At 39.5% G+C, this 26,875-nt stretch overlaps 1 protein-coding gene across 2 annotated transcripts in view; it reads right to left on the bottom strand.

Moving 5' to 3' along the window:
• The window catches only part of LOC124288028 (protein white-like), a 79,942-nt gene that overhangs the window by 19,060 nt on the left and 34,007 nt on the right, over positions 1 to 26,875 (bottom strand). For both annotated transcript variants that reach the window (XM_046724583.1, XM_046724582.1), the window contains exons 12-15: positions 15,649 to 15,754; positions 14,091 to 14,222; positions 8,529 to 8,621; positions 7,891 to 7,948 (exon numbers count right to left, since the gene is read on the bottom strand). In XM_046724583.1, coding sequence (XP_046580539.1) covers positions 7,891 to 7,948; positions 8,529 to 8,621; positions 14,091 to 14,222; positions 15,649 to 15,754 — 389 coding nt within the window. The remainder of the gene's footprint in view (positions 1 to 7,890; positions 7,949 to 8,528; positions 8,622 to 14,090; positions 14,223 to 15,648; positions 15,755 to 26,875) is intronic.

A 26,875-nucleotide genomic window follows, 5' to 3' on the forward strand; every position in this document is an offset into this window, starting at 1 on the left:
CCTAGCCGACCAGTCCTTGTTGTACCCATTAATGCCGAACGCCAGACAGGGACAAACCAGTACCATATTTTAACGTCTTTTGATAAGACGCGGTCAGGGATCGAACCCGCAACCTTCCGCTCTCCCGGCGGACGCTCTAACCACTACACCACGGAGGCGGTCGCCATTATGATGAAGACGACCCTCCGGGTGGACGCTCTAACCACTACACCACGGAGGCGGTCGCCTTTATGATGAAGACGACTCTCAGGCGGACGCTCTAACCACTACACCACAGAGGCGGTCGCCATTATGATGAAGACGACTCTCTTTTTAGATGCAGCAAAGAAGATTTTAGTTAGAAAAAAATAAATGCAAACAAGTGACTTGCTTAATAGCATCTACACCGAAACGTTTCATCTAGTGCAATAAAGACATTGTCTATCCATAAAAAGTGTTCCTCATCTCAAAATGGCATAATGAGAATTTCATACAAAATGGCACAAAATGAGAATCATGATACACTCTGTATCATGTCAAGTATTTCAGGGTGTATGGATACATGATTTTAGGGCTGGGACAGGTAACTCAGATTCCCAGGACGGGTGGGTAAAGAGTTGGACCCGGGTACCCGTCACGTTACCCGGACCTGCTTTGATCATGTGACTAATAAATGAAGAATTAATTAAATGTGTTTGTTACTATTTTATTTACAGTGAGGTTGTTGTCTTATGTTTGAGATTGTGGACAAAACTTTCATTGAAAACTCACAAGATATCAACTGTCGGCAACTAAGCATGTGAGGTGTAACATTATAAGGTTGCAAGTACGCCAAGTAGCTAATTGTTTACATGTAAAGACTCAGGAACACAGAAATCCGCCTCAAATAGAATCTGAACAGAAGAACCACCCAGTTTCCCCATACCTTATCCAACATTATCAGGTTCAACATGCCACATAGAAAGACTTATTCATTATTAACATAACTGGATCTAAAACAGAACTAAACCATGTTGAGTGGATATTGTAGCCTTGAATGTAACCTTGATTGTGATTGGTTCCCGTTGTAATGAGGTAAGCAAAATAATTTATGAATGACCTCATGACCTTTGACGTATTGCTTCATGTGATTGGTTAACGGGGAAATTTGCATACATCACCAACCTGCCATCCAATCAGCGAGGCATACGTGACACATCGAATGTCACAAACACACATGAAACATAAACAACAATAGGCGACTTACTTAAAGTTGTACATTCAGTCAGTAATGGTGACTGTCTAAGAAAGTGTTTTTTATTGAAAAGTTGTGATTGACTGCGATGATGATGTCAATATCAGTTCCTGACAATATAAACTAAGGGCCAAAAGAAATAATACCAAGTCGAAATTACTGATATTGCAAAACGACAAGCCACCATTGTGAAGAAGGAAAGTCAATTAGGTTATATATATCAATAAAGCAATATGAATATAAAAAAATGAGATTACATTATTATAAACAAGAGTGTGAATCTGATGTCAACACTGTTTTGTGTGTTTAATTCAGTATACTTTTCAACGAATAAGAAATGAGATGATACCATTATAACTATGGTGTGCATTGACAAGCACTTTTTATTACCTACGAGGGCGAAAATATCGGGGTTCATATTTTTCATACGATCCCCTAGGGCAAAATATCACTTTGTCATGGTGAGGTGACATCATGAACAATGCTATGACATCACGTTTCTTCTATGACTTTGCGTTCTACATACGATGTTTGAAATACGGAGATGGCGGGTTTTCCTCAATTTGATGACTTCGGTAATAAACAGAATATGATATTCGTGCCCATATCATATTATGTTTACGACACTCGTGCCTAAATATCGGTATATCCCTCACTCTCACTGGGGAAATACCAACATTTGAGCACTCGTGTCGTGCACATAGGCACTCATATAATAATGTAATTTTTCAAAGTAAAATTGATATTTTATTTTGCTTATCTCCATTTCCTATGCGAATGGTAGTGGAACACTTGAATCCTTTGAAGTTCCCGAAGCGGACGTAAAAATACACTCACCAACGAGTTACCTCCCTTTTCCCGCGTAAACAGTCATGTGACCAGCCTTACTTGTCACTCTCTCCTTATTTTTCTTCCCATGCACTTGGATCTACTGTGAAATCCGAAGTGTTTCCAGCGTGGAGGTTGGGAGGGCTCGACTTCATGAGTCAGGATAAGTATAAAATATCAATTTTACTTGAAAAATTACATATTTTTTCTTATCCTGACCCATGATCTTTTGCTTATAGAATCCTATCGGATTGGTGGTGGGTCAGGCCACTTCCTGGATTCATCAGCTGTCCTTAGATACGTCCTGTATCCCCCCCATAGGAACTGTATAACGGCATTTCCAAGATCCTATTCTTCCATCTTCCGTTATAACTCAGGGGGACCACTTTCTTGTCTTACTTCAATCTCAGACAAGTTGAATCATCTTGATTCATGTGGCTTCAGATATACTAGTATCTTCTTATTACTAGATATCTATAACAACCCATAGATTATGATAAGATCTTTATCATAAATGAGTTGCGACCCCATAATGTACAGGTAAGATCTTTACCCGTACAGGGTCTTTAATCACTCATGCTATTCTTTCCTAGACTGTGCGCATGGACTTTCAAACTAATACTTTTCCTAGTAAAAGTTATCAACAAGTCAACGTGATAAAGGGTTAGATTTTCCAACTCAGCGCCTTTGTGGAACGTTGTGCTACAACGAGAGGCCAAAATTGGTGAATCCCGGAGACATCTTCGGTGGCAATGTCTCGGAGGTAGTGGTTGGCAAACACCGTGTCCGACTTTCAAAAGCAGCCCTCCATAATTGCTGATATAGAGCAATTTCCGTGCAGAGCCAATGTTAATGCCAGTGCTCTGACTTCGTGTGGGTTGGAAGCTCTAGGAGGTTCTAGTCCTGCTGCTTTATAGGCTCTCAATATGACGGCTCTCATCCAGAACGATATGGTCGTTCTTGAGACTTCTGCAGAAGTCTTTGTTGATAATGGGATGAATAGGCGCTTAAATTTCCGTTTCCTCATCTCAGTCTTTTGAAGATATATCTTCAGGGCTCTGACTGGGCACAAGGATAAGTCCTCTATATTTTGTGGGCCGAGGACTGTAGACAGCAATGGTACGTGGAACTGTCTATCTGGTTGACCAGGTAATTGGTTCTTGGCAATAAAGTCCCATCTAAGTCCTAGATGAACTGCATTATATTGCCCTCTGTCGAATCTGGTTCAACCATAGTCTAGCGCATGTATTTACGATATGCGAGCTGCAGTGGCTAACGCTAGCAGGAACAGCGTCTTCTGTGTTAGCAGCTCGATAGTGATCTGATCTAGAGGCTCGTACACATCACTGGTAAGATGACGCAGAATTACATTTAGGTCCCAGGCTGGAGCTCTGAATTTCTTTTGCTGGTCCTCCAGTTTAAAAGATCTCAGCAGAGCAAGTAATTCTGGTACTTCGTCAACTTGATGCCTGTCTTCATGGTCATCACTGTACTGATGGCAGCAAGGTACGTGGATAATGTCGAACCTTTCAGATGTCTAGTATGTCTAAGATGACATAGGTATTCCGCCACTTGAGGATGAGTAACTTTCATAGCAATGAAGCCTTTCCGCCTTGCATAAGTCTCAAACTTCAGCCACTTGTCATCATACAGGTTACGAGTGGATCTGCGTAACACTAATGTTACTGCCTTGGCTGCTCTGGTGGAGTATCCTCTTTTCTTCAAACATGTTTTGATACGGTCCACGCGTGTAGCTGGAACAGTACTGGGTTCCGTGGACTTGCTTGGTGGGCGGATGTATGAGTAGGTTCAGCCAATCTGGTAACTTGATTGTTGGACTTCTGAGATCCTCTATTAGGTCTAGGAACCATACTTTCGCTGGCCAGTATGGCGCAACCAAAGTCAGTTGTAGCGCCTGTGTCTGTTTGATCTTCAACAGTACTTTCAGTGGTAATATCAGGGGTGGAAACGCATAAGCGTTAAGTCCTTCCCAGGATATCAGTGTAGGAAAGATAGCCCATCCCAACGTCCGAGACGGGTGAATTTTGTGGAGGACGGGTTAAAAAAAATATCTAGTCCGTCCTCATGTCGGGTCAATTTTAGCAAACCAATGACATATATATAATGATTATAACCTTTTTGAATATTTACTGCCGAAGGTGTTTTATTTATATTTGGAGGACAGGCTAGATTTTGGCAGGACTGGTAAAAAATTTGACCTGCCAGTCGTGTGGACAGGCTAGATTTTCTACATCTTTCCTACAACTGAGGATATGCTCAGTGCATCTGTTGGCCAGGCTTGAGGATCTGGAACTGGTGAGACAAACGTCTGTAGTTGTTTGTTTAGCCTCGTGGCAAACAGGTCTATGCATGGGGATCCTATTTCGCTTATGATGAGCTGGAATGCTTCAGGATGGAGCATCCATTTCGTAGGTGACGGGTGCAGTGGTCAGGAGAGAGCGTCTGCAAGCACGTTCTTGGATCTGGGTATGTGACACGCCTTTATCCCGATGTTTGCTTCCTCCATGATGTCGAACAACTGGAATGTGAGCTGTAGAAGGCTTGGTGACCTTGTAGATGCTTGCCAATTTATAGAGAATGCCACTGTAGAGTTGTCCATGGGGACCATCAGCATCCTGTTGATCAGCGAGCTCAACCATAGTTGTAAGGCGTTGATCACGGCTTTCATCTCCAGCAGATTGATGCGAATATGCTGCTCTGTTTTGGACCACTTCCCTGATGCAACTTGATTGTTGAGATGTGCACCCCAACCTTGTATCGATGCGTCTATGTAGAGATGTGTGTCGAAGGCCGGCTCTTGTAAATAGGTCCCTCCGCAGACGTTCTACCTGTGGGTCCACCAAAGTAGGTATCTCTTGAGATTGTCTGGCAGCAAGATAGGGTCGACGCTGTCCAGATGTTTTGTCAGGAACCATTGCAGCAGCCTTGGTTGTAACCTTCCTGTGCGAGTCAAGTCCTGCGCCGAGGTTAGCAGACCGAGTAGACATTGCCATGTTCGTAGTGTTAACGGAGAGATGACTGCTTGTGGAATCATGGCTTGTATCTTGACCCAATGATCTTCTGGGACCACAATTCGATTCTGTGCAATAATTCTTATTCCCAGCAATTGAAGATCTTGTTTTGATTCTAACTCCAATCAGGTTCACTAGCCATCCTAGTTGGGTGAGCAATTTAATTGTGAAGTTCAGCTGCTGTCTGAGTTGATTGGCACTTTGAAGAACCTGTATGCCGTCGTCCAGATAACCGGCACGGCGTAGACCTCAATGATGCAGATAGCTGCCGATAGGCTTGATTATTCATATGAATAACCATAGAGCCGACGATATTCCAAACAGCAGGACATTCCATTGGAAGTGCTAACCTCTGATTGCAGCGATGATACATCATTCTTCCCCTTATATACGCAGGCGAGCTGTGTTGATCAGCATAAATCGAAGCGTTGTCTATTTATAGCAAGGCTGGCTCCCGCATCGCAGGGGACAGGTACTCATACCGACTTTTATCAGCGACAACTTCCAAAATAAACATCGTTTATCCTGCTGTCAAGGCTAGACATCTATTAGATTCCCATGATCATAACAGGCCGTAGTTGTATACTGTTTCCAAAGCTGCCGGTGAAGTATTCCCCCATACAACAGGTTTGTTTACAAGTCAGTAAACTTGCTGGCGCCTGCTCTGTCAGTAGGAGGCGTTGTCTGACGTGGACCAATCAGCTTCCAGCATGGCGTCACCGGTGTTGTAGCAAGTTGGCCTCCATAAAATCTGGTGCAATAGTTGGTTGAGTAAAAGCGCGCATAGTTCTACGCCGGCTCATATAAACCTCTTGAATAAGGGTTCCTCCAACTATAAAATTTTGTTCAGTGAAATAATCATGTATAAGCCAGCATGACGAAGGAGGCTGTCGAGACGTATGTCTGCATGGATCTTAAAGAAATTCCGATGTTGAATCTAGTTGATAGGATATAAAATCCTAACCCCCATGCTGAGTGACGAGTGTTAATAATATTATCTGCACGTCCGTTCAAGGATTCTTGAAGGTGTTGTTAACCTTAAGCCCTTTACCAAGGTCGCCTTGAGGTTCTCCAGTGCTTGAGATATCGGCTTCTGATAGGTGATATCCTATTGGAGTCGAAGTCACAGTGTATATGCAGTACGTCTCTGTTGGGTTGGAGTGAGTGAGTGAACTACAATATCCGCAGGCCATCTGCTACCCAGGATGAAACCTCCGCATCCGTGTAGATGAAGGGATTCCTCTCATCAAGTAGGTTGTCGTCCGAAACTGAACCTACTACAGGTGTAAAGTTCGTGCAGGATGTAGAGTTGTGCAGGCTGTAAACTTTAGAGATCGCACATGTTGTTGATCTTTTTAATTATTGCTTCGTTTTATTCAGCCGTATGGTAATAGAGTCAACATCATCATCCTGCCTGTTGATTTAAGGGTTCGTTAACCCTTGGGTTCGCGAACCCTGTAGATGTCTGCGTTGCTGTTATCTGCCTGTATATCTGAGAGTTCTCGAACCTTGTAGCTGTCTGCAGCTTAGGTTAGAAGGTACCTTGGATATAGATTCAATCGGAGAAATAGTCACCGAGTCAAAGTAGTCATTGCACATCTTATATGTGTAGACTTCATACACATCCTTAGAAGGAGACTCCAAGTTCAATCCATTGACTATCCAAGCTGTAACCTCTGATTCCGGGAAGACGAAGATATATCTCGGTCCGTAGAACTATGCCTCCGCGAATCATCCTTCTGCGAACCTGTATCCCTATAGTCATCCCTTCTCGAACCTCCATCTCTTGCATCGACCTTCCACGAACCTCTATCTCTAGATTCCTCCCTTCACGAAAGTCTATCTTGTGAGTCCTCCCTTCGCGAACCTCTGTCTCTAGATACAACTCTTCGCGAACCTCTGTCTCGAGATTCCTCTCTTCGCGAACCTCTGTCCCGTGATACTCTTCGTGAACATCTATCTCGAGATCCATCCCGACAAGTTAAATCCTGCCTTCATAAACCTGGTTCTCGCGAATATCTGTGAGATAAGTGTGATCCTTAGGTGTTCTCGAACGTTGAGGGTTCGCAGATGTAGATGTCAAAGTGTGAGTAGACTTCTCATGCCTTCTATCTTCATGAAATGTAAACAAGTTACATTACAATGAAAATGTGACACAAATACAAAAAAAATTCTTCAAATTATTTTCATATAATACAAAGTAATTATAGCCAAATCCATACACAGCTAGTTTCAAAGAATAGGATCTAAATAAAAAGGATATAATGCCATATACGGGACTCCAGTGCTCGCCCAACCATCTGCTTGGGCGAAAAGGGAGAGAGTGACAAGTAAGGCTGGTCACAGGACTGTTTACGCGGGAAAAGGGAGGTAACTAATGGTTGAGTGTATTTTTACGTCCGCTTCAGGAACTTCAAAGGATTCAAGTGTTCCACTTCCATTCGCATATGAAATCGAGATAAGCAAAAGAGCATGAGTCAGGATAAGAAAAAATTCCTCTATTTATTTATACCTTCAATTGTATTTTGCCTGTAGGTTGTTGGAATGGCAGTTGTTTATAGCTCCTTGTTTGTTACGGAGGGATGTTTGTGGTTCTGATTTTTCCACATCGATGACGTACCCCATCCACTTTGTCTTTGTACTTGATGCAACAGATTCAAAATATTTCCAGATGGCGCTCTTTATCTCAGCCATGACTAAGTTTATTGAGGGGGAATAACTCGCAATTTGTGTATAACGGGTACCCAGGTTGGGTATGAAATTTGGCCCCGTCCCAGCCCAACGTGACATGCATCTGCTAACAGCCCTAGGGTTTACCTATCATCCAGTATAGGACCAGCACCATCAGCCAGGGCAGAAATACAAAGGTGGGGAGCTGCAAAAATAATCACATTATTACTTTTCACGAGCCATTCGATAAAACAGTCAATGTCTCGTTTGTTCCGTTTGTCGTTTAATGCCATCGTCAGCAGTAGTCCAGCTATATCACATACAGTGGGCAGCATGAACCAGTCCAGATGAACTGGTGATTGATGTTATGAGTCCCAATCAACCAAGCCACTGAGCCTGACCACCACTCCAGTTAGTTGCCAGTAATGACCGTGAGTAATCAGGGTTTTACGCCGATTGTAGCAATATTCCAGCAATATCACAGGGATGCCAGAAATGGGCTTCACACATTGTACCCATGTGGAGAATCGAACCCAGGTCTTCAATGTGTGAACTACTAGATTAACCACGGCATCTAATGAGATGAATAGGAAGCTGTGGACATATACTGAAGGAAACAATTAAAGGAACGCCACTTCATGGCATTGACTCATGTCTGTTAGTGTGCTACAGGAAAAAACTTGTATAGCTGTGCATCGTCTGCGTATGGCTGATGCTTATATCAAGAAAAACTGTTGGAAATGATTTCTCGTTTAACTGTTGAATAATACACAGTTCATGCTCACCTCTGCAAATGTTTTTGACAAGAAGTAGACATCAACTCGATATAGGCCGCTCCCATACTCCCTCATGAAGATTTCTAGCTCAATAGGGAAAGACTGGAAATAAAACAAATGTCCATCAACAAATAACACAACAAATATCTTCATGGCGCTGTCCACCATCGTGATATACACACACTGACCAATGTCAAGATATACACACATGTTGTGATATACACACACTGACCAATGTCAAGATATACACACATGTTGTGATATACACACACTGACCAATGTCAAGATACACACACATGTTGTGATATACACACACTGACCAATGTCAAGATATACACACATGTTGTGATATACACACACTGACCAATGTCAAGATATACACACATGTTGTGATTTACACACACTGACCAATGTCAAGATATACACACATGTTGTGATATACACACACTGACCAATGTCAAGATATACACACATGTTGTGATATACACACACTGACCAATGTCAAGATATACACACATGTTGTGATATACACACACTGACCAATGTCAATATATACACACATTGTGATATACACACACTGACCAATGTCAAGATATACACACATGTTGTGATATACACACACTGACCAATGTCAAGATATACACACATGTTGTGATATACACACACTGACCAATGTCAAGATATACACACATGTTGTGATATACATGTAGCAGGGATAAATGACTTGATCTTTTGTATATATCATGGTATGTTTTCTTTACTTAATTGTATGTTCATCTTTCCATTTGTTGCATCTGCCATCTTTCATATCATTATCTGTTAAATGTCCATTTGTTATATGTTGTCCGTGTTTGCCGTTGAACGCCGCCTCTTAATTTTCACCTTATTATCTGTTTCCAGGAGCCTTGTTGACAAGGATTTCCCTTCACCTCTGTTCTATTTTTTTATTCAGTACCCATCTTCTGGGCTTTCCCTATTCTATTTATAAGTCACATCAAAGGCTTCCTTTGATGCGTTATCTGTCCTCTAATTGGCTATTGTGTCCCTCTGTCTACTTCCTTTGGCTCCAATTGCTGTCGCTGAGGTGGAAACATCTTTTCTTTCTTCAGGTATGGCCATTTTCTAATCCTTTTCCACCTGCCTCAATTTTATCTTCACTTCTATATAAAGGTGCTTAAATTAATTCAAACTGTAATTTAAAACTATTAAGGGTAATATTTAATTTATAATTTTAAACTTTAAAGCAATTAATTATAATTTGTATACATTGTATTGACCATGTACATGGACCATGTGCTCTCCATACATTTACAAATTTGTTTTGCAAAAGGTTTATTGATTACTTTGGCTAACTGATACTTGTTTACAATGCATCATATAGTTAATGTAAATTTAATATTTTAAGACTCCAATTGCTGTTGCTGAGGTGGAAACATCTTTTCTTTCTTCAGATACCTCAGCAACAGCCTCATAATAAAATCATACCATCATCACAATTGTTTTGTCTTGCACCCAACGGCCCAGAGCCGAAATTCCCCAGGCGGCCTCGGCTACATACACACACTGACCAATGTCAAGACATACACACATGTTGTGATATACACACACTGACCAATGTCAAGATATACACACATGTTGTGATATACACACACTGACCAAATATACACACACATGTTGTGATATACACACACTGACCAATGTCAGGATACACACACATGTTGTGATATACACACACTGACCAATGTCAAGATACACACACATGTTGTGATATACACACACTGACCAATGTCAAGATATACACACATGATGTGATATACACACTGACCAATGTCAAGATATACACACATGTTGTGATATACACACACTGACCAATGTCAAGATATACACACATGTTGTGATATACACACACTGACCAATGTCAAGATATGCACACATGTTGTGATATACACACACTGACCAATGTCAAGATATGCACACATGTTGTGATATACACACTGACCAATGTCAAGATATATACACACATGTTGTGATATACACACACTGACCAATGTCAAGATATACACACATGTTGTGATATACACACACTGACCAATGTCAAGATATACACACATGTTGTGATATACACACACTGACCAATGTCAAGATATACACACATGTTGTGATATACACACACTGACCAATGTCAAGATATACACACATGTTGTGATATACACACACTGACCAATGTCAAGATATACACACATGTTGTGATATACATACACTGACCAATGTCAAGATATACACACATGTTGTGATATACACACACTGACCAATGTCAAGATATACACACATGTTGTGATATATACACACTCTGACCAATGTCAAGATATACACACATGTTGTGATATATACACACTCTGACCAATGTCAAGATATACACACATGTTGTGATATACACACACTGACCAATGTCAAGATATACACACACTATTGTTACACATACTCACCCTAACTTTACTTTCAAAATGGCAAAAAACATGTCATGAATGAAGTCTCAATATATCCAGAAGTCATGACACGCTCACTGACCACTGTGATGATATACACTCATGATATATTAAAGGTCACATAAACCCTAGGGGTTAAAAATACATAAATCACTAACTGGCATCGTTATAAATGCAACCCCGTCATTAAAACTACTCATTTCGACCTTTAATTGACTTAAATCGACCTTTTTGACAACAGTGCACAATTCTCACCCGCGGACGAAATTTCAACCAATCAGAGCGGCGCGACTCTGTGACGTCATATGAGGAATAGCTTTGAGGGCCGATGCAGAATTCATCTACATTTTAGGGGGTAAATTATCTTGTTTACAGGCTTGTATAAACCTGAAATCGTGACAATTGTTGTGGAAAATGAAAGCTATATGTTCTCACAATCTACTGGCATTTAATTTTGTCTCCTGCTTTGCCCTAGTTTCGAGTTACAACTTGTTTTCATAGACGCTTCTGTCACAATTGATTGGTGTCGTTAGGCCCTATTTGTATAATGAATGATCCAAATTGATCCCATTTCTGTGTTTTTTTACCTCGATATTTAATCATGTCATGTAAAAATCTGTTTGTATTCTCAAAACAGTGTCGGCCCATAAGTTTTCACATGCAATACAGCAATTAATACTCCCTTGTTGTAACCCGTGTTAGGTGGTATAAACCTACACATGTTATTTGTCATCATTCACTTGATGGTCAGTTAATGAATTTATAACAGGTATAATTAGTGGTAACACACTTAGATTATCCGACAAAGGTTCCCATTTGGCATTTCTTGTGTCTGGAGTAAATATTCAACATTATGAACATCGATCAAAGGATTAACCGATAACACGCTGATTGATTAATTACTTTTATCTTACACAGCGGAATTGTCAAAAGGTAGTGTTTATGTATGTAGATTTACTAATCTATACTGAATACACTCTGCCGTGTCGGTGTCTCGCGTAAAAACAACGTCCTTCTTTCAAAGGATTAACCGGCAATACATTGATTGATTGCCCATTATTGGCTAACTAAATTACTGTTTTTTAATGAAAGGCGGACATTATGCAATTAGTTGCCAGGTGTGCTATCTTGGATGACCAATGAGACTATACACCAATACCTGAAAAGATTTATCACTTTTTCAGTATATTAAACTGTTAAAAGACACATCATTTGGAACAGTTTTGTGGATATTGATGGATACATTCCTCAAACAAGGTAATGGCCTGATATTGTTCCTATAACTTTAATCTGTTTTAATTTTAATATTTGCATTTTGTTTTTAATCATTTGTCGTGAGTAGCATTCAACAGAATCATTGTTTTCGCCGTGAAGTGTAATGAGACAGACAACATACACTAGGGTGTGTGTGCGAATTATGATTCACATTGGCAAACTATAAAATGTCTAGATATTACAGTTCTGTTATAAATTCACTATAAGTATCAGCAGATCGTCAGCTTTTTATTTAGTTTCAAAATGCATAAAAGTATGATAATAAACTAATTAGGATTATAAGACCAAATATAAAGGCGCACATTGACTAGTATCTACATACTGGTGAGTGGACATTAACCATGTGAATGTAGCAAGAAATTTATCGCGCCAGTATTGTGACTTGACCCCCACCTCGCTTCCGTGGAAGAAATCGTTATGTTATAAGTTGTGTCATGCAAAACCCTTTTGGTTATGATTCCAATACATATTTAACTACGAGTAGAAAGTAGTTTTGATTTTCTAACTTGATGAAAACAAACTATAATCTCATTAATTCTAACAGACTTTTGATTTTCAAAATGGCGAGCCCTGTCGGGAACATCCGCCAGTCTGTGGATAAATGCTATTTAGGTTTGTTTTCACCGAGTTACAAAATCAAAACTACTTTCTACTGGTAGTAAAATATGTTTTTATTGATGGCCAATAGGATTTTGCATGACATAGAGTATAACATAACAATTTCTCTCCTGGCAGCGAGGTGGAGTGTCAATATAATACTACTTACAATATTATTGTTACTTCGACCACAACCTCACTTCCGAGGAAGAAATCGTTATGTTACAAGTTGTGTTATGGAAAATCTTTATGGTCATCAATCATATACATATTTTACTATAACTAGTAAGTAGTTTTGATTCTTTAACTTCCGTGAAGCGATCTGAACACAAGTAAGATATCGTTTCAGGCTTCCACAAATGCTAAACCGCTTCGCACTCACAAACATAACCCATTTAGCACGAACTGCGGGGATCCTGTGGAAATCTGTGCATGGTGACACCATCACCCGACCCCTAGGAGCAATTGGCGACAAAAGCAGCGATTCGGCATATGCGTCGTTCATGTCGAAAATCATCAAAATGATGGCGTGCTACACACTTTCTATACAACTAACTGAAAATCGTTCCTCATATGGCGTCACTGCAGTGCTCTGGCGACAGAGTTATGTAACCTGTCTGTGGTTTACGTTGGCGAGAGAGGAAGCGAGGCGACTTTTGGCCACTTTAATCGCTTTCGGTATTAATTAACCACAAGTTTTTAAAGAATAAATTTGGTGTTCCGCATAAGACTAACCACAAATCTTTCATATGTAATGGTTAAAAGAGTAACAAAAAACAAAGTTTAGTGGTTCTTTAACATGATATATTCAGAATGTCATGCAATGTCATGACATACACATGATATACTCCCACTGTCATGATATACTAACATGATATATTCAGAATGTCATGCAATGTCATGACATACACATGATATACTCCCACTGTCATGATATACTCAAAATGCCATGCAATGTCATGCATACACATGTTATACTCCCACTGTCATGATATACTCAAAATGTCGTGCAATGTCATGCATACACATGATATACTCCCACTGTCATGATATACTCAAAATGTCATGCAATGTCATGATATACACATGTTAAACCCCACTGTCATGACATATGCAAAATGTCATGCAATGCTATAACTTACACATGATATACTCCCACTGTCATGATATGTCATAACATACACATGATATACTCCCACTGTGATATACTCACATTGATGACGGAAAACATGCTGCTAAAAGAGGCATTAGTGATGAGGAGGAAGAGGGCACCGTTGATGTTCATGACACCTTCCTGGTTGTATTCCTGCTTGAGGTAGATCAGCCCAAACACCAAAGCAATCAGCTGCAACAACAAACAACAAATGGATAAACTGTAAACACAAAACAACTAATCAATCAGCTGCAATATCAACCCACCATTGTCAAAACAACCAATCAGCTGCAATGACAAACAACCAATAGATAAACTGTAAACACAAAACAACCAATCAATCAGCTGCAATATCAACCAACCATTGTCAAAACAACCAATCAGCTGCAACAACAAACAACCAATAGATAAACTGTAATAACAAAACAACCAATCAGCTGCAACAACAAACAACCAATAGATAAACTGTAATAACAAAACAACCAATCAGCTGCAACAATAAACAACCAATAGATAAACTGTTATAACAAAACAACCAATCAGCTGCAACAACAAACAACCAATAGATAAACTGTAATAACAAAACAACCAATCAGCTGCAACAACAAACAACCAATAGATAAACTGTAATAACAAAACAACCAATCAGCTGCAACAATAAACAACCAATAGATAAACTGTAATAACAAAACAACCAATCAGCTGCAACAATAAACAACCAATAGATAAACTGTTATAACAAAACAACCAATCAGCTGCAACAACAAACAACCAATAGATAAACTGTAATAACAAAACAACCAATCAGCTGCAACAACAAACAACCAATAGATAAGCTGTAAATGCAAAACAACTAACACGCTGCAATAATAATTCAGGCCAAACAACCAACTAATTAACCTTGAATGATGAAAACATTTCCATGTTTAGACCTTCCACTCAATTCAACATGTTTTTGAGAGTAGATCATAAAATGTTGGAGGTGAGCAACATATGAGACCAATCTCCCAATCCCTAAAACAAATAACATGTCCCTAATTAGTCAAATTCAAAGTATACAAATAATTTTTGTGAGCACTGCTCTAACGAATTATTCTGCATTATTAGGCCTTCAACAAATCAAATTATCATGCACAGAAACACCCAGAATGTTTGTCTCCTGCCCGTCCTATTCTCTTACAAATAAAAAAAATATGTTTTCAACCATCTCATGTTGAAAAAAGCTATTTTCAGTGTGTCTCCTGATTGAGAGTGGCGATGATCCAGCAGCTTGTATAGGTCTGAAAGCTTGTAGGACTGGAACATAAGTAATTATATGGCTGGAGGATCTATCAGTGGAGACGGAATACTCCAAAACAGAAGCAGGTATGTCCGATAGCGAGACAGTAGGAGGTCTGAAAGCTGTCCTGGAACATAAGAATTATATGGCTGGAGGATCAGTGGGTATTATAGCGAGACAGTAGGTATTAATTCACACACTATTACACACTGTTCAGTCACCAATGCATAGCCAAACAAACTCAACAAAGAAACAAGAATCTTTCTGCATTACTATATATTTACATGTAAAATTCCCCCTTTGACACAGACATGTGTTGCTATGGTTACTATTACTCACCAACGTCTGCAAGACCCTGACCCGGAACAAGATCACATCTCGGAACACGCTGATCCAACTTCTCCACAGAACCGTACTGAATTGCCGTATCCAGGATGTCTGATACCTATTAGGAATAATCATCACCATCATCACCATCATCATCTCACATGACCGTATCCATGAAGAAAATCATACCAACAGACATTAGAAGATGTTACTTGTTGTTAGCCTGCCTGGTGGGCGACAGCAAGGGGATAAAACTGACAGGCTTGGGGTCGGTGTATTCCCAGAGCGGCCCCTCTGTCTGTTACATAACAACCAATTAAGGGTCCACTCCGGGACAACTTGTTAAGAAGGTGTGAACATGGGGGCCAGTGTGGGACAACTAATTAGTTGATGTGTTTGATGTGACAGCGATACACTTACCTGCACACAAGTGGACTGTCCGGTTAGTGTGCACTAATGCCTACAATGGGATTAGGAGAGTAGAGGGCAAAGAGCAATTAGCAGAGGCTATGCTTTATCTCACACGGTTGAAGGATAGAAAAACATTTTGAGGGATAAAACAAAGTCAGAAGGAAATATTTCATTTATTGAGAGAGATTCTTCTTGTTGAGAAGGAAATGTATTGCTTTAAAATGCTTGTAATCAGAGTCTTCTTTGCTAACCATGGCAAACCCAAAGAAGGTCGAGTACTTCACATCACAGAAAGGAGGACTGCTGCCCAACCGCCAACGTCACACCTATGAATGTCTACCACGTCTCCTGAGCGACAAGATACAACAGATACAAACTCAACAACCGACGACAGACCTGCGTACACTGGAACTGTGTTCATGGAGGCTGCCTTGGCAAGTGCACCACAGTCGGACAGCAGGGCTCCAGATAAGGGCCGTATCGGCATATGTACGGATAAAAAATATCCACGATACGGTAGGAAATAATTTAGAGAACGTAGCAGATACGCACCACAGCAATGGTGTATGGTCTTAGAATCATTTACAGACGTATTAATCTGAAGAAAAGTATTGTTTTATTGTTTATTGACCTGTTTACACAAGAGTAGCAATATTGTGGTGCATATATGAAACGAAACACAAGATTACTGATAGTCCATTAATTTCCATTCAGTACTCTAAATATACACTTAAGGTTTACCAGTACTCCTATATTGAACAAATAAGGAGTAAGTACTCCTGATGTTGAAAAATTATCTGGAGCTCTGGGACAGTTTGTTGGACATCAGTCCCCACACAACCATCCACAGGAAGATCAAGCAGCTCTGAAGATGGCCAGTGCTCTGCGGCGACAGGTACAGACTGAGACAACGCCGGTACAGACCATTTACGACGAGGAGATTTCAAGATTGGACCGAGATGAAGCAGTGACAGCCAAGTCCTTCTATTCAGTGAAGAGTGGACTCTACAAGCAGAGACGAAAGACAATGCCGCCACTTCCCCAGACTCTCAGCGAGGTGAATCTACCAGGCAGCTTTAAGGAAACTTCTGATGGACTGCCCTTCCTTTGCCGGATTATGGAACCACCACGAGAGCCGAGGCCCGAGGACGAACAATCATCTCGAGGGATGGCATTCCCAGCTCAACAAGACTGTCCAGAGAGTTCACCCTAACATATTCGCTTTGGTGAAAGTGCTTCAGAAGTTGGAGAAAACTGAGAGGAACAAGTTGGTGCAGATGTCGCACGGCGCATGGCCCCCAACCCTGTAGGAGGATCTACACAGAGATCGACCAGAGGCTCACAAGACTGAAGGACCAACTGACAACTGGAATCACGACCCCAAATGGGAGGATACCATGACATCAATATCATGAGAAATGAATGGGGACTTCAAACTATCATTGCACTTTTCAGATCTCACGCCAGCAGTGGCATTACTCTTTAATAATGATGTAGATCTTACTATGCACCTTTCAGATCTCACGCCAGCAGTGGCATTACTCTTTAATAATGATGTAGATCTTACTATGCACCTTTCAGATCTCACGCCAGCAGAGTGGCATTACTCTTTAATAATGATGCAGATCTTACTATGCACCTTTCAGATCTCACGCCAGCAGAGTGGCATTACTCTTTAATAATGATGCAGATCTTACTTTGCACCTTTCAGATCTCATGCCAGCAGAGCGGCATTACTCTTTAATAATGATGCAGATCTTACTATGCACCTTTCAGATCTCCGCAGCAGAGTGGCATTACTCTTTAATAATGATGCAGATCTTACTATGCACCTTTCAGATCTCACGCCAGCAGAGTGGCATTACTCTTTAATAATGATGCAGATCTTACTATGCACCTTTCAGATCTCACGCCAGCAGAGCGGCATTACTCTTTAATAATGATGCAGATCTTACTATGCACCTTTCAGATCTCACGCCAGCAGAGCGGCATTACTCTTTAATAATGATGCAGATCTTACTATGCACCTTTCAGATCTCACGCTAGCAGAGTGGCATTACTCTTTAATAATGATGCAGATCTTACTATGCACCTTTCAGATCTCACGCCAGCAGAGTGGCATTACTCTTTAATAATGATGCAGATCTTACTATGCACCTTTCAGATCTCACGCCAGCAGAGCGGCATTACTCTTTAATAATGATGCAGATCTTACTATGCACCTTTCAGATCTCTTACTATGCCAGCAGAGTGGCATTACTCTTTAATAATGATGCAGATCTTACTATGCACCTTTCAGATCTCACGCCAGCAGAGCGGCATTACTCTTTAATAATGATGCAGATCTTACTATGCACCTTTCAGATCTCACGCCAGCAGAGCGGCATTACTACTGATGCAGATCTTAATAATGATCTCACGCCAGCAGATCTTACTATGCACCTGATGCAGATCTTACTACGCCTTTCAGATCTCACGCCAGCAGCATTACTCTTTAATAATGATGCAGATCTTACTATGCACCTTTCAGATCTCACGCTAGCAGAGTGGCATTACTCTTTAATAATGATGCAGATCTTACTATGCACCTTTCAGATCTCACGCCAGCAGAGTGGCATTACTCTTTAATAATGATGCAGATCTTACTATGCACCTTTCAGATCTCACGCCAGCAGAGTGGCATTACTCTTTAATAATGATGCAGATCTTACTATGCACCTTTCAGATCTCACGCCAGCAGAGTGGCATTACTCTTTAATAATGATGCAGATCTTACTATGCACCTTTCAGATCTCACGCCAGCAGAGTGGCATTACTCTTTAATAATGATGCAGATCTTACTATGCACCTTTCAGATCTCACGCCAGCAGAGCGGCATAACTCTTTAACAATGATGCAGATCTTACTATGCACAGAACCATCAGAGATGAAAAATGTAATTTTTGGAGTAAAATTGATATTTTATACTTATCCTGACTCATGCTCTTTTTGCTTGTCTTCTTCTTCTTGCGAACATAGTGGAACACTTGTATCTCCCTAATTGAAGCTCCCTTCAATTTAAAATCACTAATTAGTATTCACCACGAGTTACCTCCTTTCCAATGCCGCTGAAGCGAGGGGCGACCCTCTACCCATGTGCCTCACTCTCTCCTCATATACTGAGCCCAACATTTGAATTTACAAATCCAAAGTGTTATTTGGGGGAGGATGAGGGCTGACCTCATAAGAGTCAGGATAAGTATAAAATATCAATTTTACTCCAAAAATTACATATTTTCCTTATCCTGACTCATGCTCTTTTGCTTGTAGCATCTGAGACGGAGGGAATCTGAATACTTTGGTTTTTTAATAATTGATGATTTGAACTGTGATGATTGTAATAACCCTATGGGAACTTCATAAAGGCACTGAACTGATGAATTCCTGCTGCTAACTTATCGGCTGCCATATAAAAGGTTATTACCATGTACTTATTATGATAAAGTATATATAACATTAATACAATGCTTAGACTAATAGACTTAAAGCATTGTTAATGTCTTGCTAGTATAAACTCCTTAGAGTTTGTTAGCTAAAATACTTTAAGATATAAACATAGTCCTAAGCTTAAGATATGATTAAACTTAAGCTAATTATATAATAACAAACTCTTTAGAGTTTGTTGGTTAATGCTCTTATATGATATAGATATAATGCTGAGCTTATGATATGAATAAGCTTTAGCTATATATATAATAGCAAAAACTCTGTAGAGTTTGTTAGCTAATATATTTTTTATAATATGAGTATAGTACTGTGCTTAAGCTATAATTAGCTTAAGCTACATATATAATAGCCAAACTCTGTAGAGTTTGTTAGCTAATATTTTTTATAATATGAGTATAGTACTGTGCTTAAGCTATAATTAGCTTTAAGCTACATATATAATAGCCAAACTCTGTAGAGTTTGTTAGCTAATATATATTATAATATTAGTATAGTACTGAGCTTAAGATATAATTAACTTAAGCTACATATATATAGCAAAACTCTGTAGGGTTTTGTTAGCTAATATATTTTTTACAATATGAGTATAGTAGTGTGCTTAAGATATAATTAACTTAAGCTACATATATAATAAAAACTCCGTAGAGTTTGTTAGCTAATATATTTTACAATATGAGTATAGTAGTGTGCTTAAGATATAATGAACTTAAGCTACATATATAATAGCAGAACTCCGTGAGAGTTTGTTAGCTAACATATTTTACAATATGAGTATAGTATTGTGCTTAAGATATTATTAACTTAGCTACATATATAATAGCCAAAAAACTCTGTAGAGTTTATTAGCTAATATGTTTATAGTGTAACCATAGTACTAAGCTTAAGATAAGATTAGACTTAAGCTAAATGTATATAGCAAAATAAACTCATTAGAGTTTATTAACTAATATACTTTTATGTTAAAAACATAGTACTGAGCTTGAAGTTATGATGAAACTTAAGCTATATATATATAATAACAAAACTCATTAGAGTTTTGTTAGCTATCCCCTTTATAATGTAAACATACTGCTTAAGATATGATGAAACTTAAGCTAATTGTATAATAGCGAAAACAACCTTTAGGTTTGTTGGCTATGATATAAACCTAGTATTGAGCTTATGAAGGAAAACTTAGCTACATATATATAGCAAGAACTCCGTGAGTTTGTTAGCTAATACATGTTATAATGTAACCATAAAAGCTTAAAATATGATGAAACTTAAGTAATATATAATAGCAAAACCCTCTTTTAGAGTTTTGATAGCTAATATACCTATATGATATAAACATAATTACTAAGCTTAAGATATGAATAAGCTTAAGTTACATATATAATAGCTAAAACTCTGTAGAGTTTGTTAGCTAATACATGTTATAATATAACCATATTGCTTAGAAATATGATGATACTTAAGCAAAATGGCAAAAAAACTCTTTAGAGTTTGTTAGCTAATCTACTTATATGATATAAACATAGTACTAAGCAAGATATGAATAAGCAAGCTACCTATATAATAGCAAAACTCCTTAGAGTTTGTTGGCCAATATATTTTAATAATATGAGTATAGTACTATGCTTAAGGTATAATTAGCTTAAGTTACCTATATAATAGTAAAACTCCATGAGAGTTTGTTAGCAATTAACTTAAGCTATGTATAAAATAATAAAACTCTGTAGAGTTTGTTAGCTAATGCATTTATCATGTAACCATGGTATTACTCTTAAGATATGAATAATTTAAAGGTAAATATATATAATAACAAACTCTGTAGAGTTGTTAACTTATATATTGTATGATGTAATAATCATAGTACTGTGATGATAAAAGGAACTTAAGTAAATTATATATAGCATGAAGCTATTTAGTATTGTTATAAGATAAGTAAAAATCTGTTAGATTGACTTATCTTCTCCGAGAACTGTCAGCTGTTGTCTTTGCGAGGGACCATGGGATCAATTGGTGTATACCTGAGGCGTCCTCGGTGGTGATATCTCTCAGATAATGGTTTGCAACCACCATATCGGTTCAAGAAATAAACCCTCCATTATTTCAATCACATTTGTGTAGAACAATTCTAGAAGTTAAGCTATAATATCATGAGTATTAAGCTCATGGAGGGTCGGAATAGGTCCATCCGCATATGCACGTAGTATGACAGTTCTGATCCAAATGGAGATATAGTACGCGAGACTTCACTCTCGTGAGTTGATGATAGAGGAAAAATCTGTTGCATTTTTCCTCCTGTTTTCAATTTAGTGGAGATAAATTTACAGTGCTCTTGCTGGCCATCTTGATAGAATCATCGTATCATGGGGTCCAAGTATGTCATCCAAGCGTGTTCATAAAACCTCACTTGTGAGGTGTTGGAGCACTATATTCATATCCCCAGGTTGGGCGTGAAATTTCCGTTTTATTCTCCAAACAGAAGTTTAGTAGGTTTACTAACCATCTAGTTGTGTTAGTCGCTTGATGAAATTCAGCTGTAGTCTGAAAACGCTGTGGATTTAGATCCACTTGTATCTTTCGTCTAGGTAATTACTATGAAATCCTTGATGTAGGTGCACAACCAGATGTGTCTGTCCTCGTTGAACTTTATGTAAAATAAGCCTGACTGCCCGATCCCTCGTCTTAACTTGACAGGGAGGTCTCTAACTTTGAAGAAAGGCAGTCTAATCAATGTTCAGGTTAACTGGACTGTAATGAGGCTTGCTCGTTCACTGATATATAGTTGTCACTTGTGGCGTAAGTCTTGAACTGTGAACAGAGATGCGACCTCTGTGTAGGTCGTTGTCCCTCATGGTCCAATCAGAACAAGGCATTTTGATTCTGTATAAATAATACAGCGCTGTGATGTCACCGTGTGGCGGGGAAAAAACCCACCTTGAATAAATTCTTGTCGCCGTTGATATTAGCATAAACGTCGGTCTTCACCGTAGCTTCCGAAGTTATCCGAGTGACCACGTGTTTCGAGGTTAATGGTAACCGCCAGCGAAACCTCCATGTGAAATATCTCGCTCTGTAAATTTTATGCTGGGTAGGTTATTTTCCTGGTTGTCGTGAAAATAATTTCAGTTTTGAATATAATTCGACTTCCTTATATATAAGGGTATAAACAACTTGCAAGTTGTGAGCTTGTAGACTGTATACATGAATGTATCGTCATAATTGTAGAATTAACGTTGAACTTGTTGTACATATTTCTTCTCGCAGAAACTTTGGCGATTAAGAGTTATACTGCGCTGTAACAAGGCTGCTGTTCAATTTCGATATTGAATTATCTGCAGATATGCGTAATGGTCACGCATGTAGATAATCGACGATATCGTCGTCCGGGATTGTATATTAGCAATTTATACGAGAATAGTTGATTTCTGTGAAGATCTATGAAATGTCGTTGACTAATAATACAGTGACGTTCTGTGTTGTAAATAGCCTAAGCAATTATCTTCGGCAGTAGGCTTATAGATCCCGCATCTGGCATACAGTTGATAGACACTTTATGGCGTGTCTTGAATGGACTGACGGTAGCTATATATGACGAAAGTGGCTAGTATATGGAAACCTTGGAGAGACTTCACTCGATTGAGCGCCCGGAGACTTCGCGAAGTTCTCCAAGTATCCCTTCTAGATCTTCTGGGTGAAGTAGACTTGGAGCCACTTAGCCTTCGCGACCATCAGCGAAGGTGTCGAAATCAAAGCCCGATTAGTATATATATATATATATATATATATATATATGAGCTTTGCTTCGTGAACAGCCTCTGTGTTTAACAGGATGTGGGATCGTGGCGCTTGCCTAAAGTAGGGCATGGATCATCTTATATTCAGAAGTCGATGTTATTCAAAGTCTGGTGATAAGTGTCTAATTGATCGCTCTAGATCTATTTAGGCCAGCCGAACATATCGCCCGTCATGGATTCAACAGAACCAATATCACGATTGTAGTTCTTATACTTGATATCGATGATCAACTTGTCTATGGGTTGATCTTCGGAGACTTGTGAGGGGCGTTGATAGTTTCGCGAAGCTCTTGTATAGTCCCTCGATGTCCTTCTAGATGATGATGATCTGGATTCAGGTGTCCTTGGCGCATGCCTTGAAGCTTCCTCTGCGTCGGTCCGGGAACGACGATATGACCTTCGCCGAAGGCTTCCGTGATGTCTGATGGTCGAGTCCACATCTAGGGATGAAACCGCATAAGGTGATGATCTATCCTGCCTTCGCCAAGTCCTTCCAGCGAAGGCTGTACATCTTTCTTTCCGCCGAAGGCTGTACATCTAGGTCCTTTCGCGCCTTAGCGGAAGGCCTTCGCCGGCTGTACATCTAGGTCCTTCGTCAAGGTGGTCCGTGACTTCCTTCAGCGAAGGTGACATCGTCCTGGCTGCTACGTTGACGGGGGGGTGCCTCTGGGGTGCTGTCACGTTGGAGCCTTCGTGAAAACTTTCGGACCCTGCTACGCAGATATTGGTCCTCCATGATGTTCATAATTTGTCGCATCATGTCTTCTGGGATGGTCTCTGCGGCGAGGTCGTCGGTGCTTTATCTGCGGTGTTAATGGAGGGGTCCACGGGAAAATCGTCCGACATCAGTGTAGAGGCATCAGGCTGCATGGTGATCTCTGCTGATGTCGTTGTAGCTGTCACCGGTCGTTTTCTTGTGGCGTACGTCGGGGATGATGATCAGCTGATCATCGTAGAGTCCAGGTCATCGGTTGGAACAATCTCGGTTGAGAAAGTCCTAGTAGACCGTTGATTTTTCCCTCAGAGGTTCGACTGCCCCGGGTGTCGCGGCGTCTGCGTTGAGTGTTGGTAATGATGGGACCCTCAGGGCGATCATCGCATATCTGCGTTGGTACATCAGGCTGCATGCTGATCTGTGCGACATCGGTCAATCTTTGATGTACAACCGGTATGATGACCGGCTGATCATCATACAGGCCCAAAACTTTCCCGATGGGAGCGGTCTCGATTGTTGAGATGTAGTAGAAAAACCCTCTAGTCTTCTGCCGCGGCGATGGGATGTCTGGGGAAGCAGGATGCTTCTTGGAGATGGCGGACTACGTCCACCTCTCCACCACTCTAGCGGAACACCACACGGGAGGAGTCGAAGCCAACAGCAGTAGACTGGCGGGGTTCCGTGTATCAGTCATACTAGACTCTGCATACGCGACCTATCTGCTAATGCGTGCCAAACGCAAAGTAAATATTAATAAAAGGTAGAATTGGATAAATTAGTACCGCCAACTGCAGTGAATATAATAAACATGGCCCCGTTACATCATATTAAAGGTGGATCAGCAGCAGCATAAAACGTAATCTGCAATAGTACAGAATTTTCATCAGCGTAATCCCTTGAAACAAACACGGCGTCCCGTGAATAAACTGTAGAAAACGACTAAATATCAATATATAATGCGTTGAAGGATACTAGCTAAACCTCTATAGAAGTCTATACGAGGTAACTAACTAAATATAAAACAAAGGATATAGTGTGTAGGAGACACAGAAACTCCACGATCCAGCTCACTGGGCGAAGAAGGAAGAGTGAGGCACATGGGTAGAGGTGAAAGCCCTCGTTCAGCTTTGTGGAAAGGGAGGTAACTTCGTGGTGAATACTAATTAGTGATTTTAAATTGAAGGGAGCTTCAATTAGGGAGATACAAGTGTTCCACTATGTTCGCAAGAAGAAGAAGACAAGCAAAAAGAGCATGAGTCAGGATAAGGAAAAATTGTCAATTTCATTATTGCAGACATTACTGTTGAAGACAAAGATTTACATTTACAAACTTATATGGACCAAACATTGATGATCCTAAATTCTATATCAAGCTGTTTGAAAATATATTTTCCCTTGACAATGATTCAATAGAGATTGGAGATTGGAATCTTGTTTTGGACCCCTTGATTTAGAAAATTACAAACATTTTAATAATCCTGAATCAATATTGTCAAAGAAACCTTAATAAATTATGACATGTTTTATGTATGGAGGGAATTGACCATAATACTAGAAAATATACATGGTGGTAAAAGAATCCAAGGAAACAAGCTAGCCTAGAATTTTTTCCTGAACTCTCAAGAAGTCCTTGATATAACTTTGGATTCTGATATGTTACCAGGCTATAAAACTGACCATTCAGCTATATCATTAACCCTCTCAAACACTATTACTCGAAAGAGGCAGGGGCTACTGGAAGGTTGATACTTCATTCCTCCTTCCCGAAACCAGGAATTTGGTTTAGACAATTTTAAAAGAAACAATTGAAGAATATTCTGAAAATGATACATCTGAGTGCAACAATATTGATCAGAATTGTGATAAGGTTAAACTTACAATAACTGATCATAGTTTATTCGTGGAAACCTTTTTTCTTTAGGATCTTGTTTGAAAAATGATAAATATAATAAGACAACTGAATTGGAAATAAAAATAAAAGACTGTGAAGACAATATAAGGAAACATTTCTAATATAAAGATGAGGCCATGCTGTCATAAGATGGAATTAGAGTGAGTAAAGTAAGCATGGTTTTACGCCGCTTTTAGCAATATTCCAGCAATATCACGGCGAGGGACACCAGAAATGGGCTTCACACATTGTACCCATGTGGGGAATCGAACCGGGGTATTCGGCGTGACGAGCCAATGCTTTACCCACTAGGCTACCCCACCGCCCCAGATGGATTAGAACAGATAAAGGAAGAGGAATAAAAAGGTATTCAGATTAGAAATAGAATTTTATGGTATGAAGGACAAAAAGCAAACAAATACTTTTGTAATCAAGAAAAAATAACTTTTGTCAGCAAATCAATAAAAACTATTATTACTGACAAAAATGAGGAGATTACAGATAGCATTTCTATCTTAAAGCAGCTGAGAACATTTTATAAGACTCTCTATTCATCAAACAGCAACTTGGAAGAAAATGTTAATTTACAGAATGTGGAACCATCTACTCAGAATAATGAATTAAGAGAAGAACTCGAAAAAGATATTGATATGGATGAAATCACCTTTGCAGTGAAAAATATGAAAAACAATAAAAGTCTTGGTATTGATGGATTCCCCACTGATTTCTTTAAATTTTCCCAGAATGACCTTAAAAGATGGATTTTCCGATCTGTTAATGATGTTTCCATTACGAATGAATTATCTTTGACAATGAAGAGAGGGATTAAAACATGCATACCCAAAGCAAATATAGATAGAATTCAGTTTGAAAAATTGGAGACCAATCACTCTTTTGAATGCTCTTTGTCAAATACTTAGTGCATGTATAACAAACCGTGTGAACAGACTT

The sequence above is a fragment of the Haliotis rubra genome, unplaced genomic scaffold, assembly GCF_003918875.1.
Source record: "Haliotis rubra isolate DU_JTF1 unplaced genomic scaffold, ASM391887v1 Scf41, whole genome shotgun sequence".
NCBI classification, from domain to species: Eukaryota; Metazoa; Mollusca; class Gastropoda; order Lepetellida; family Haliotidae; genus Haliotis; species Haliotis rubra.